Source organism: Ascaphus truei, chromosome 3 (assembly GCF_040206685.1).
Source record: "Ascaphus truei isolate aAscTru1 chromosome 3, aAscTru1.hap1, whole genome shotgun sequence".
NCBI lineage: Eukaryota > Metazoa > Chordata > Amphibia > Anura > Ascaphidae > Ascaphus > Ascaphus truei.
In genome coordinates this window covers 258596784-258610507 of record NC_134485.1, presented here as the reverse complement: position 1 = coordinate 258610507, position 13724 = coordinate 258596784, and the positions used below count along the sequence as shown (strand labels likewise).

Below are 13724 nucleotides of genomic sequence, written 5' to 3'. Positions count from 1 at the left end.
ACCCTCATCTGACACAGCTGGAAACCACTCCCCCTGCTTGAAATTAGAGGAGGGTCCCACAAGTTGATAGGATAACCCAGCGCTGGGGCTGAGCTCGTCACTGTCCATGAGGGCACGGCCGCAGCTTTCGCGCCATACCTCCCATCAGGGTTGGGGTCTTCCTTTTGGCGCCACTCCTGGCCAACTTTCTGCAATCTTTTCGTTTGCAGCATTCTCTGCATCCGACCCACGCGGTCTCCCAGGGAAGCGGGAGCTGCCATTTTGATTTGCATTGCCGATCACTTTAGCAACTGAGGTAGCCTTTTGTTTGTTGTACACTGACTGGCAAGCAAATTCTTCATTTCCCCCACACACCACTACAATGTCCTCACTGTCCTCCAGGGAAGTACCCCGCGGTCCTAGGCAGGACCAAAACGGCGCGGCCACAACCTTGGCGCCACTCCACAGCAGGCTCGCAAAAGTCGTCTCCGTAGCTTGCTCTTCATTAGTACGCGCACCACGTGCGCTCTCTCCATCTGCCTCCGTCCGCAATCTTGGAACTTCCGCACCGCGCGGATCCTCCATTCTTACGGTCACCATTTGGTTGCTGTTTTTGTGGTAATTGTACATGGAGCTCCTCTCTGCGGGGCTGCTACCACATCGATACAATAAAGATTGCTCGATGCACCACCTTGTGTACCTAATGTAGGTCTGACTCGTGTTGCACTACCTCAGGCTAGGCTCACTCTCTCTGTGTATGCTGTGTCTCTCCTTTCTCTCCAGTCTGTGCTCTCAGCGGTAAGTGGTCTGGAATGGGCTAGAGTACTCTGGCTTCTCCATGCAGTACTGGGGCATCTACCTACTGTTGGTCAGCCTAGCGCAGACCCTCTCCAGGATTCCTGACCTCGTTAACAGGCTATCCCTTTAGGCATCCTACCAACTAGCACTACTTCAAGGTGACTAGGACAGCTATAGCCCCTCTCCAGACCAACTAACTCCTTTCAGGCTCCCAGGTCGCACCTACGGTCTGACAACTCCATCAGCCTCCCAGACTACCCCTGGTTCCGTCCCAATACAGCACTGACTGGCAGCATAGACTCTCCTGTTTCCCAGTGTGCCTAGCAAAAGCCTGTCCTGTTGACAGGTCTCTCAGCAGCGCCTCCAAATGTAACGAACTTTCTGACCTGTCTGACCAACCCAATCTCACATTGGCCCCTGTGGTCTAACCGGTCCCCATTACATGGTCGAGTCTGGTGGTGTACCTGTTGGCAACAGGACTCCTGAGTCTCCCGCATGATGGTGTATGGGGAATGTCAACCCAGACAGGCAGCTGAGGTAGTGGGCTAGAGTCCTACCTACATACAGTGCAGCGCCTCCACCTCATCAGGATCTCTGCGTCCACAAGGAGATGGTTCTGATGAGGAACTCCTTCTTGGTGGTGCCTTCCGCTGTGGAGTAACTTCACACTCACACATTGGGGTTTCTTTGATCAAGGGCATCTTTATTGTAGTTGGTATGGGCAAGCTGCCCCTCACAGCTAGCAGCTTAGCCGATCATTGTCTGTGCTTTCCCTTCCAAAGGTCCGCCCTCCCAATGGAGTTGGATCACCTCTCCCATCAGGGAGATCACCACCTGTGCCAGGTCCCTGGACACAGTGTAGGCATGGCCAGCCTTGCTGCTGCTGGCCCTTGAGTTAGAACTGTGTCACAAGTTAACTCACTAGTGGACACCTTGGCCTTCTGCTCTGAACTCAGCCTTGTAGGACACACTTGCACACTAACTTTGGGCAGTGCTGTGCCTTATATACCTCAGGAACAGGCACATCTCTGATGTCACTAACGGTGGACTCAGAACATGTTACCACTCCCCTTGAATACATATGACACCTCACCAGGGTGTGAGGGCAAACCTCCATGATTGATGCTGACAACCCTGTAACTTACCAGGCTTACTGCCAGCATGAGAGAAAACTGTATGCCATTTTACAGCATGGCTACAGTTATATCAAGTATGACATAGTCCAAAGATGTTAGGCAGCTTTCTGCCCCATTTTAGGTCAGAAAGTGCAGGAATAGTTAAAAATGATCCGTTCCACAGCTTACCATTAACTCAGGCAGCTGGAAGGAAAATCCAGACCACAGATTACAATGGCTCTAGTTCTCCCTCACCTGCTCTTCTAATCACATGCACAGCTATTTAGAGCAGGGAGGTTTTGCATTTCACTCTCTCCTTAGAGCCTGGAGGCTGGGGGTATCGCTGCTCCCCGGAATCCAGTTCGGGGTGGATGGCCCCTCCAAGTATCACAGTACCAGAGGATTTGCCTGGACACTTGGGACCAAGTTCCCACCACGAACAGATAAGACAAAACAAATGGTTAGTGAGTTAGAGACTGTAAAGCAAGAAAATGAGAGTCTGAAATTGGAAAATTCAGATTTGACTGTCCAAGCAGAAAAAGTAAAGAAACAGTTGACTCAGGAAAAATTAGAAGTGCAGGAAGCACTACAGAATGCATTGATGCACACTCAGAGCCAGCACCAGGAAGAAATGGACGCTCTGAGAACAGAATTTCGACATGTATGCACAAAACAGAATTCTCTCGTGGAGGAACTTAACGTTTTGAAAAAGGAGAAAAGCATTAGAATAATTCAGAAGCACTGCAAAGCTCTTATCCAAGGAAGAAGGGAAAGAGAAAATTATCGGCGTAAACGCACCGCAACTATCATCCTACAGGCTACCTACAGAGGCATGAAAATTTGTCAGTTTAATCGCCGGAATAAAGCAGCGTGTGTTCTTCAATCATTCTACCGTGCCCGCATGGTACGAAACAGGTTCCTCATTATAAAAGGAGCAACTATAAAAATTCAGTCTCTGACTAGGATGACACATAACAGGATTCGCTATCAAACCCTGAGAAAGGCGTCACTGGTTATCCAGCGGTACTTTCGCCTGAATAAATGTGGGCCTCAGGAAAGAAAGGCCCAAGGCTACATGCCTGCCGGCTGCAAAGGTAAAATGCCACACGGTACAGCCAGAGTTATTGAGAGCCCCATCAAGGTGAAGGTGCTCCAGGTAATTAGCGCTTCATCTTCTAAATACCATATAATTGCCCCAAAGGGAAAATCCCAAATCTCTAAGAGTGAAGATGGTTGTGAGAAAATACATGGCAATAAGAAGTACATAAAGGTTCAAAGGTTGCAAAGCAAAAGCGACGAAGGTCAACGCTGGCCTTGAATTTATCCAGATCTCGCCACTCTGGGCCACAATATAAAGACAAAGACTATCCAGCCCCAGTGTTCCGTCAGAAGTTAAAGAGACAGTCCGACCATGTGCAAGAGACAGAAAGCGTTAAAATGAACTCTGAGGATATAATGGACTGGAAGTCAAGAAAAAAAAGTAATGGAACTAACCAATTGGGTTACACGTGCGGACTATGTCACTACTACAGTATATGCTATACTATGCCTTTAGAAAAGTATTTTTGTAAATATTGCAATGTTGTATTTTTTTTTTCTCTTCATTGAAAATGTAGGTAAAACTACAAATTAATATACAGGGCGGATGGCCCTTAAGATTACAAGGCTGTAGTATAAGAAAAAAAAATAGTGGTTGCTTACAATATAGAAAAAAATGCCCTTTTCGGTTGGTAAATATATAATGAGGTTCATATTCTAGAGTAGAAAAACCCAGGGAGGTAATAGAAATTGTCTGGTTTTGTGAATATATTTAGCATATCCTGGGTTGTAAGAATGTGTGCTAGACACTTATTTTTCAAAATAGTTCCCTAATAGAGAGCAACAAAATATGTTTGCCAAGTATAGTCTCTTATGACGAAACCTATTGTCCATAATTGCCGTGGAAAAAGTTCATATTCGTGTCATGTGAATACTTAATGTTGTACTGAGGAGTTAGCTCAAGTATTTCAGGTAGGACGCTCACCCCAGTGAGGTCCATGGCCGCTCAGCCCAGTAGGTGTGAGCTGGGGAGGGGGATATGTGACATAGTCCAAAGATGTTAGGCAGCTTTCTGCCCCATTTTAGGTCAGAAAGTGCAGGAATAGTTAAAAATGATCTGTTCCACAGCTTCCCATTAACTCAGGCAGCTGGATGGAAAATCCAGACCACAGATTACAATGGCTCTAGTTCTCCCTCACCTGCTCTTCTAATCACATGCACAGGTATTTAGAGCAGAGAGGTTTTGCATTTCACTCTCTCTCCTTAGAGCCTGGAGGCTGGGGGTATTACTGCTCCCCGGAATCCAGTTCGGGGTGGATGGCCCCTCCAAGTATCACAGTACCAGAGGATTTGCCTGGACACTTGGGACCGAGTTCCCACCACGAACAGATAAGACAAAACAAATGGTTATTGCTGTTGCTAAAAGACTGTGCTGTATCTAGTGACCCTAAATGAGAGAGCATTGTTTTAAGCTGGGGAACCAGGTTAGTTGGCCAGCAGCTGTTAGAGAGATTGATTCTGATGTGTAGTTAGATCCCTGAAAGGGATAGGATTTTGTTTATATGATTTTGGTTTTATTTCTTAAAAAATAACAGTGTGGGAAATACTGTAACACTGAAATGAGTGAACTGCTGAATGAAAGTATCTGAGTACCTCTAATCTACACTTGTTAAAGCTGCAGTACCTTACTTGGATGAAAATAAAGCAGGCAGAAGCCTGAGTTAAGCAGCATAATACTTTGCATGATCCTGTTTTTTGTATAAATAACCCTAGAAGACTGTGTCGGGAAGAACCCAGACAGACGTCAGCGCTACAAAAGAGGGGCGTTTGTCACACAAGGCACTACAACATTCCTGTATCAGAACATACAGTACAGTACAAATTAAAGTTACTTGTATCCTGAGTCCAGAGATATGTACAGTATTATATATTCTGTGATAGGTTATAATTCATTTTACTTTACATTTTGTTATAGTCATTATTTGCTTTTTGTAGTTACTCTGTAGGGCGTATATGTAAGCTATTAAACATACCTCAAACATAAAGTGACATTATTTTAACTCCAGTACAGTATGTGTTACTACACTATGTGAGACTTGCAACTTTACAACGATGTAAAAATACATGATGCAGTTAAGAAAATCAAAACTAGTGGAGAGTGAAAGGCAACTGCAATATAGTCCAGATGATGTGCTATTCAAATTTCTGCATTGCAGTCTAAAGCAAGTTCTGTAGATTGAGAAAATGTACTATAATCACATTATTATGCCCAGATTTGGCCAATGGGATTTAATCTGAATTGAAGTACCATTTTATAAATCTGCACCCATGTGCAGAATATAGCTGTAATACATTTGTAATTGAAAACGTCATGCTATTATGATTCACTGTAATGCATTTAGGCCTCGCCGTTGTAGTCACATTGCCGACGTGTAGTTGTGGTCACATTTCCTAAATTATACTCAAATTACTTATTTATAGTTAGGTGTCATAAAGGATGTGCTCCTATTTGTAAATTGGCACTAAATCAAAAGGAGTGACAGGTTCGTCACTTGAAATTTTATTTCTCATAGATCAACAACACTGTATATAATCTTTATATAAATCTTTGTAATAAAACCCCTGATTGCTATAAGAAAGAAAAAGGTACAGTACACTTACTGTTAGTGTCCTTATGTCATTAAGGAAGTAAAGTCATGCATCAGCCTGCAAATGTTGTGCTTGTATTGATGACAAGTGTTATGTTTTGTCCTTATCTAGTTTCTGTTTCCATATCAAACATTTCTAACTACAAGGCAGCTGTGCCTGTAATACTAGGCCCATTGTTCTCTGGGCCTCTTGTCACATGACAACTGGAAAGTCTAAACAAAAAGGATATCTTTGGAGTCTGAAACCCATGATTTTCTTTATTTAGCAAAGCAGTGTTAGGCAAGCACTCCTCTAACATTGGTTGATTATATTTATACTAATGCAATGCACTATATTTATGCACAGAAAGTAATGGATTGATATACTGTATAAACAACACAAAGCACATGCATAAGGGATAACCCTTGCTATGTAATGTTAATGTATAGAAAATCTCTGTGCTGATCAGCTGTGTTCTATCAAGAAAATAGGTTAATAGAAAAAGTGAGAGCAAAAATGACTGTAAAGCAACACAGGGTTTTGTCTCTTGTCCCAAATTGCCTATATCTACACAAGGAGAATAATAATATAAATACCTTAACCAATAAAGACCTATGCACCACTGCATAGGTAATGTTGCAAAGTAGCTCATGCTAAAGTGAAATATTGATGTGGGTGAGCACTACAGTCTTGACCTACATGAAGGTTTAGTTAAGATGCTATTGCACAGATAGATCAAACTCTGTTAAAATGTAAATAATATCGCACCCGGTAAAAAGAAAATGCAATAAAATACATCAAGATTGCGGGAAATATTTTACCCGTAGTCGCTATCCGGACGTTAATTACTGCATCACGATCGTATGAATACTATTTTTATCATAGGCTTCTGATAATAATATCTATTATTACAGAACTCTATGAAACTGTAGAAATCACATTAACCCCTTTGATGCCAGTGGTTACCAAGATCTAAAATAGGCTTCAAAGGGCTTAATACAATTTTAAAAATACACTAGCTACCCCTATTGACTACGTTACTGGCTGGTAAATAATGGCCTTGCAATGCTTTACTAACCACTAAAGTAACCAAGGGGTTAACCCTATAACCACTCCCCCGGTGGGGCCTAACCACAATCCCCAGGGCAACTACCCCTATTTTCCACCTCCTGCCCTCAACAAACCTAACACCCACCCTCTATACTAATGGCCCAATTAGAAAAATGTAGCTAATCAGGCTTTTGTCTCTTCCAAACAATAATAATAATAAAAATTAAAAAAAAAATACAGAAAAACTAAATATTTAAACATGAATCCATTGATTGACACTGTGGCACCTAGGCTCTCTCAATGGAGACCTATATAACTATATTAGCAATCAGTGGTAACCTGGAATTAAACTGGGCTTCATAATAATATTGAACTACACTCCCTACCCCCCTTAGTAAAGCATTGCATGGCTACAAAGGTTGCTAACTGCTAAGGCAAGCAGTGGGTTATCCCTTACCACCCCTCCACCCCAAATATGCCCATCATCCATGCCTCTTTCTCCACCTCCCAAGCAAACCTATTCCCCCACTAGACTAATAGCAAATATCCCTATTAGCCTAATGTGGCTAATAGGACTTTTGGCCATTTAAAAATAATACTAAAAAAATCTTTTCAAAATACACATTAAAGTATATTTAAAAAAATCAATCACATAATAAACATAGCCTTTCAATCGATTGATTGTCACCGCGGCTACCTAGGCCCTTAATGTGAGCCTAAATAGCCACATTGGTAATCAATGTTGAACTTAAAAATATGTGATTACATAAAACAGCAGGGATGAAGGGCGTCCATATCTTCATGGCTGATACCACCCGGAACTAATCCAATAAAGTTCTGATACTGAACCATAAACAAACCCAAAAAAAACATAAAAGCCTGATGGCATCGTTATTTGTACTTTATTTTTCCTGTATTATACATTTTAAAGTGCTGTGTACACTGTTGTCACTATATAAATAAAATTATACATGCATATAAACATTACAGTGGCAAATTTGTAGTCAAACGGCACACGTTCATAAACTAAATGGTTTGTGCTGTAAAAATATATAGCGATTACTGCAAAGATTCAAAATGATGGGAATCCCGGCGCTACAACAATGATTTACCCCAGTCCATAGAAATGTCCATAGGGCTCTACAGTCCTCTTGATGGTTGATGCAGAATAGAAACAGGGAAACTACTGCTGGCTGGCACCTTGGTGATCCTCCTATTGACAAATATATAAGGGAAACACACCATTGCGCAGTATCAATCACTAGTCTACAATTCTAAAAACCAGAATGAATGCCTACTTACAAGAACAAATCTTGATTCATTCGTTTGAGAGAATCTGTTCTTTTGTCTGCGTTTTCTCCTTGACTTCACGAATCCCACGTGTTGTCGCCACTTGTTCAGCCTCTTCAATTGGTTCCCCATAGTGTAGGCTCCATGCGTCCTCCGTGTGTCCCCAAGGAGAGAATGACAATGGGAGAGATAGTGCAAACTGCTAGAAAATTTTAATTAAAAAGACACATAGCCAAGAACTTACTGTACATAAACTGGGCTACAATAAAACAATTTCAAAGTGCTGTCCGCAACATGTAATCGGCTGCTGGGTGTACCGCAATGTACCACGAGCGCTCTCACTGCTCACAGTCCCAAATCGGGCCACCTTGCTGACATCACAAAAAAGCACCACAGGAGCCCTCCTTGCCGACGGACACTATAACTCCTCCTTCCCAAACGCGTTTTGTGACGTGAAGACCGTCACTTCCTCAGTGGTGTATACATGCATATAAACATTACAGTGGCAAATTTGTAGTCAAACGGCACAAGTTCATAAACTAAATGGTTTGTGCTGTAAAAATATATAGTGATTAATGCAAGAAGAAAGACCTCTAATCAATTTAAAATATTGGTAACCATTAGTTTGTGTTTGTCTGGGACTTTAAATTAACCATTACCTTTACATACATTTATTTTAATATGATTGTTTTTATCTGATAAATTTGAAGAACTGTTTTTCGCCAGAATTGAACCACTTTTGCCTTAATACACAGACCCTTTGTGAATAATTCACGTATGTGACCAGTTCTTTGAAGGAGTAGGGCTACATTTTAGATGAGTGGTACGTTTGTTGTGTAAATTGCAATATACCTATACAGTAAATGACAAGACAAATAAAATATGCTTGTGTCGTTTAATATTGGAGTTAATGAGTTATAAAGAAGACCCACCACGATCTTGTACGTTTTTGGTCTTGCAATACACCTTGTTTAGCTTTTTCAGGTGTTGTTTGTAAGTTTGGTTTTGCAATGCACAACAATCTGCTTTACTAAACAAATCATATTTCTTAGAAATATCTAATTTCTTCTAATGAAAAGCAAGTGAACTGTTTGTTGTGCGGTGATGAAATTTTAAATGGCATTACAGTGTGTTTACTGTATTATACCCCAGTCCAGAGCAAATGTTGACACTATAGCATTTAGGCAGATGGTCCCAAAATTTAGTGGAAAAAAGTTAATAATTAGAACTACACAGACGTGTTAATCTGAGAGTACTAATATAGACAAACATCAACTGCTGACACTGGCAAGCTTAGGTCTTTATTTCATGTTCCAGACTTATAAACCTCATCACAAACAGCCAAGAAAAGATAATGTTTGTGAATATTTTTTAGATTTGAACAATTTCACTGCCAATATGTTCGTATTTTTCAATGAGAGAGAGCTCATTAGCCTCCGGATCGCAGGTCATTTTTGCTTTCGAAAAACACAAAATAAATGAAAGATGTGCACTTTGATAAAGAAACACAAGTGAAAAATATATCAAAAACAGTATGTGTTTATGGTGTATACAAATATTATTTTGCAATTATAAACCATATAAATAGCGTCTCTAGCTATTTTTCAAGTGTACTGAATTGTGAATGGTTATATTAATCAATCACAGTCTACTTTTATGTGTTTTGTATTACCATATGTAACACAAATATGACAGCAAAAGTGTAACCTAATAAAGTAGAAATAATGTGTGACAAATATGTAATTATACAAACTTTAAAACAGCAATTACAGTGTCTGGTATATATTCATATACACTTTTACTCAAAATATACAAATAAAAAACTTGTTAAACACCAAACTATACAATAGAGGTGGTGTTCACTATGCTAAATACGTTTAAAAAGTTCAAAGTAATAATTCGGTCTGATCTGCTCCTCACAAGTGTCCTCCAACCTTATGGGAATCTAAAAGAATATATATGCGAAGAGCGCAAAAGACCACCATAGCATCATTCTGTATATGTTGATTTAATGAAAACAGCAAGTATTTCCTTTAAAATAAAATAAAGAAACTAATGCTCATCATAACACAGGGTCACTCCACCTGTATGCTCACCTGGTTGCGATATTTTAGAGTCCTCCTTGTTCTCCGATCCCAGGGTGAGCTTACAGGAGGACTCTAAGAGATACTAGACGACCATACAGAGGGAGCCTGTGATACAATGAGCTTTCTTTTCTTTGTTTTATTATAAGGGAAATACTTGTTGTTTACTTTCAAGTTCATTTTTTACAGAATTACTCTAGGGTGGTCTTTTGCACTCCTCTCGTTTATATTTCTTAGATAAAATAAATGAGCCTTCTACAATACTGTACTTCAGAAATTATACACCAAGCTTTGCTTTCCTTGCTTGATAGGTACATTATTTAGCATTTATTTAATCTGTATGGACTCTACAGCCACAGGCAAAGCATTCATAGTTGGCACGCATGTTTAACCCTTCAAACTGGAGAGTTTCCATGCGTTTGTACTTGATTGAGTGTCTTAAGTTATTAAACAAATGTTACATTGGTAGAGAAGGTTTAACATGACTGATTACTTTTGCTATATTTTAATTATTTCATTATATATTTTTCTGATTGTCAGAAATTGTGCAGAGATGAATACAGATTTTTTTTGTCCGTATTCAGTTAAATACAATACTGGATATACTAGCTACTCAAGAAGTCATAAGCATTATATGGAATATGGTCTCATCTGCTTAATCAATATAATGGTATTCAGAAATACAACTATAAATGATTAAGTTATTCTGGGTAAGCTATTGTTATATTTGAAGATTGAGAGCAGGGTGTACTATACTGTAGGTCCTTATGATACTTACAGTAGGTACATTATGTTCAAGCATTTTTGTACTGTTTATATTTGGTTAGGAGACCATGAATGGCTACAATGGCTTGACTGTATGCCAAATTTTAATGGCTATTTGCTTTTTTGTTTATACAGGTATCTGAACCAGATTGTACCGGAGGAGACGTCAATAGCAGCAAACACTCAGAACAGAGAAAAATTAGCTGACCTGAAACAAGCCCTGAGTGCTCTGGGATTTAACAGCCTAGTAAGTTATGTAAACACTGTTTACTTCAAGGAAAGAAACTCTCAAAAAAATGTTTTACTCAAAAAAAAGGTCAAAGCAGGTAGCTGACTTTGACAAGGTTAATTTAATTGAAGACAGATCTAATCACATGTGAAAAATTGCATATTATTTCAAATTAACGCAGCATATTCTAAGTAGATGTAGTGCACTTTCCCCCACCCTATGGAAGATATGGCGACTACGGTGGGTGGTGCATTACCTGTGGCTCACAGAACACCTGAACCTCCGCCGCTGGGAGTCTGGGGTGTACCTGGTTCTTATGGTGACAGTGCCTCCACCTGCAAGGGATCCCGACTTGGAGGGATGGACCCTTACAGGAACAATAAATACTAATAATACACGCACACAAGTATATGCTAACAACCTTTACTGAACACAATAATAGTGGTACCCTGTACCACACATTAAGATAGACCCCAACCTGATACCAACAGTGAGGGTCCCCAGAGTACGTTGGGTGCCAGGCACAATTCCCTGATGTCTCTTTCCCAATACCAAGGCCCACTGCCGGGCTCCAGTAATCGGGCATTGCAGAATAACCAGGAGGATCCGTCTGATCCAACGTTGTCATCCGCGATGGCGTCCACCTTGGCGTGGGGTGAATTCCAGCTTGAATAATATCATCTTACCGTCTTTACCGTGTAGATGGTCTGTCCCAGACCACAGGCCGCAGTCACTGCGTGGCATCTCACCTGTGCTGCACCTGACTATATGCAGCTACTGGGTAAAGGTCCCTGACTATGGGCTTTCCCTATGGCAGCCACAAGCTACAGTGAGTCAGGCCTAAGTGGGGTCTAAGGAGGAATATGGCCTAATCCAGGGGAGCACTACTTCCTGGACACTACCTACTCCTCAGAGGTCCCTCTTCTGACTGATCTGGCTGCAGCGCGCAAAATGTATCTATATTCCCCTTGCAGGGGAAGCTGCAGCCCTATTGGCTGTTCTGGTGCACCTGACTATCTGCCCCTATGCATGCTGGGGGCTGTAGTCCCTGCAGAGCCTTCTCTATCTTATGGCCGCCCTGCAGCTCCTTCTGCGCATGCGCGACTGTGTGAAAGATGGCGACGCCCTGCTACGGGAGCCGTTGGCGACTCAGTCACCCTGCCTAAACCCTCGACAGCCTACCTCAGCTCCCGCATGCACCGGCACTTGTGATGCACCCGCACACCTCCCGCAACATTCCCGGCATTCGCCGGACACTTCAGGGTACCTCCGCTGCACACCGGGAGGTAAGGGGACCCATGGGGGGGGACTGGACCCTGCTATATAGACATAAAACGTGATGTTTTTATAATGCAGTTTAAATATTTCAATAATACTATGAATAGTACATAAAATATGCATTTCACTCAAAGTATTGATTATGTGTTTTGTTAGCAGCAAAAAACAAAGCATGTTTGTGTATCTCTGTTTACACACAGAATATACTGTACAGTACAAAATGTTTGCCCGATTAGGCAATCATATGCATGAGTGCTGCTACAGCCGCAATGAACCTTAAAGAGATTGTTTTTGCTATCTAGATAAGGTTCCACAAGTCATTAGTTCTAGTGAAATAAGCAACTGTAAATATCATGCTAAAAAGAAGGCTGCATTTGTTCTTATTCCCTGACAGCTAACAAATATTACACACATTAGAAATCGGGCTGCTTCATTTTATCAGACCTGGATGAAAGTCCCCTATACTGTATTATTTCTGTACAGTACAAGTAGCTAAGTTTTCAGGGCAGAGTGAAGTTTCAATAGAAATTGATTTGCTGGTTGGAGTAGATAATAATTGCACTAACAATATTTTTAACGGTCCATTCTTTGGTATTTATGGTAAAAAAGGGACATATAAAATGTTGCACTCATTAAATGACGCTTCAACAAAAAGCCATGAGAAAGAAAGTGACTCAGCTCTGTATTTCTCATTTAATTAGCTGAGAAAAATAACTGAAAAATACAGGAAACTCTGTGGTTTACCATATTTCAGTAAGGAACTGTAAACATTTCAATGCTTATGTAAGGGTCAGCTATTGCATATTCACGTATATCAGGACATTTTTGTATTACTGTGTGTTTGTTAAAGCAGCAGTCCAAGCTGCCTGTTTTTTATTAAAAAACAAAAAAAAATTCCCTTTAATATGTGCATTAATATAATCCACACAATGATAAGTAGTTAGTTAAGTTGCTGATCGATCCGTTCACCTATGATCGATTGGCGACGTTTCGGCTCGGAGGTTCACTAAATTGCTGTCAGTGAGCAGAAGAGAACCAAAGATGAAAAGTTCTGTGGGGAAGATCATGTGACCAGGCAGTCACTAGATACAATTGGTGCACTGCTAGAAAGAGGGCAGGGCTCAAAAAGAGCATGTTTCAGAAGAGGAAGGGGATGTGACTTTGTAAATGGTTGCTATAGAAACAAAAAATGATTGTTACATTATAATACATTAAAAATGTCATTCACAGTTGTTGTTTTTTAAAGTTATTTCTCATAGTACAGTACTGAATTTTTTTTTTTAAACGTAGGATACTGCTTGGTCTGCAGCTTTAAAACATTTATTGAAATACTGTATGTTTGCCTCAATCGCATTCCACTTAGAATGTTCACATTGTCTACTGCTCTTGTTAGTTGCAGTACAGAAAAGCTGGCAAACTAGAGAGCAGCCAAAGAAAATATTACATTATGGGCCATACACTGTTTTTACT

At 40.7% G+C, this 13724-nt stretch overlaps 1 protein-coding gene across 6 annotated transcripts in view; it reads left to right on the top strand.

Annotated features, from left to right (window-relative positions):
* MYO16 (myosin XVI) overlaps positions 1–13724 on the top strand; it is a 539667-nt gene that overhangs the window by 267196 nt on the left and 258747 nt on the right. For all 6 annotated transcript variants that reach the window (XM_075590716.1, XM_075590715.1, XM_075590717.1 and 3 more), the window contains one exon: positions 10883–10994. In XM_075590716.1, coding sequence (XP_075446831.1) covers positions 10883–10994 — 112 coding nt within the window. The remainder of the gene's footprint in view (positions 1–10882; positions 10995–13724) is intronic.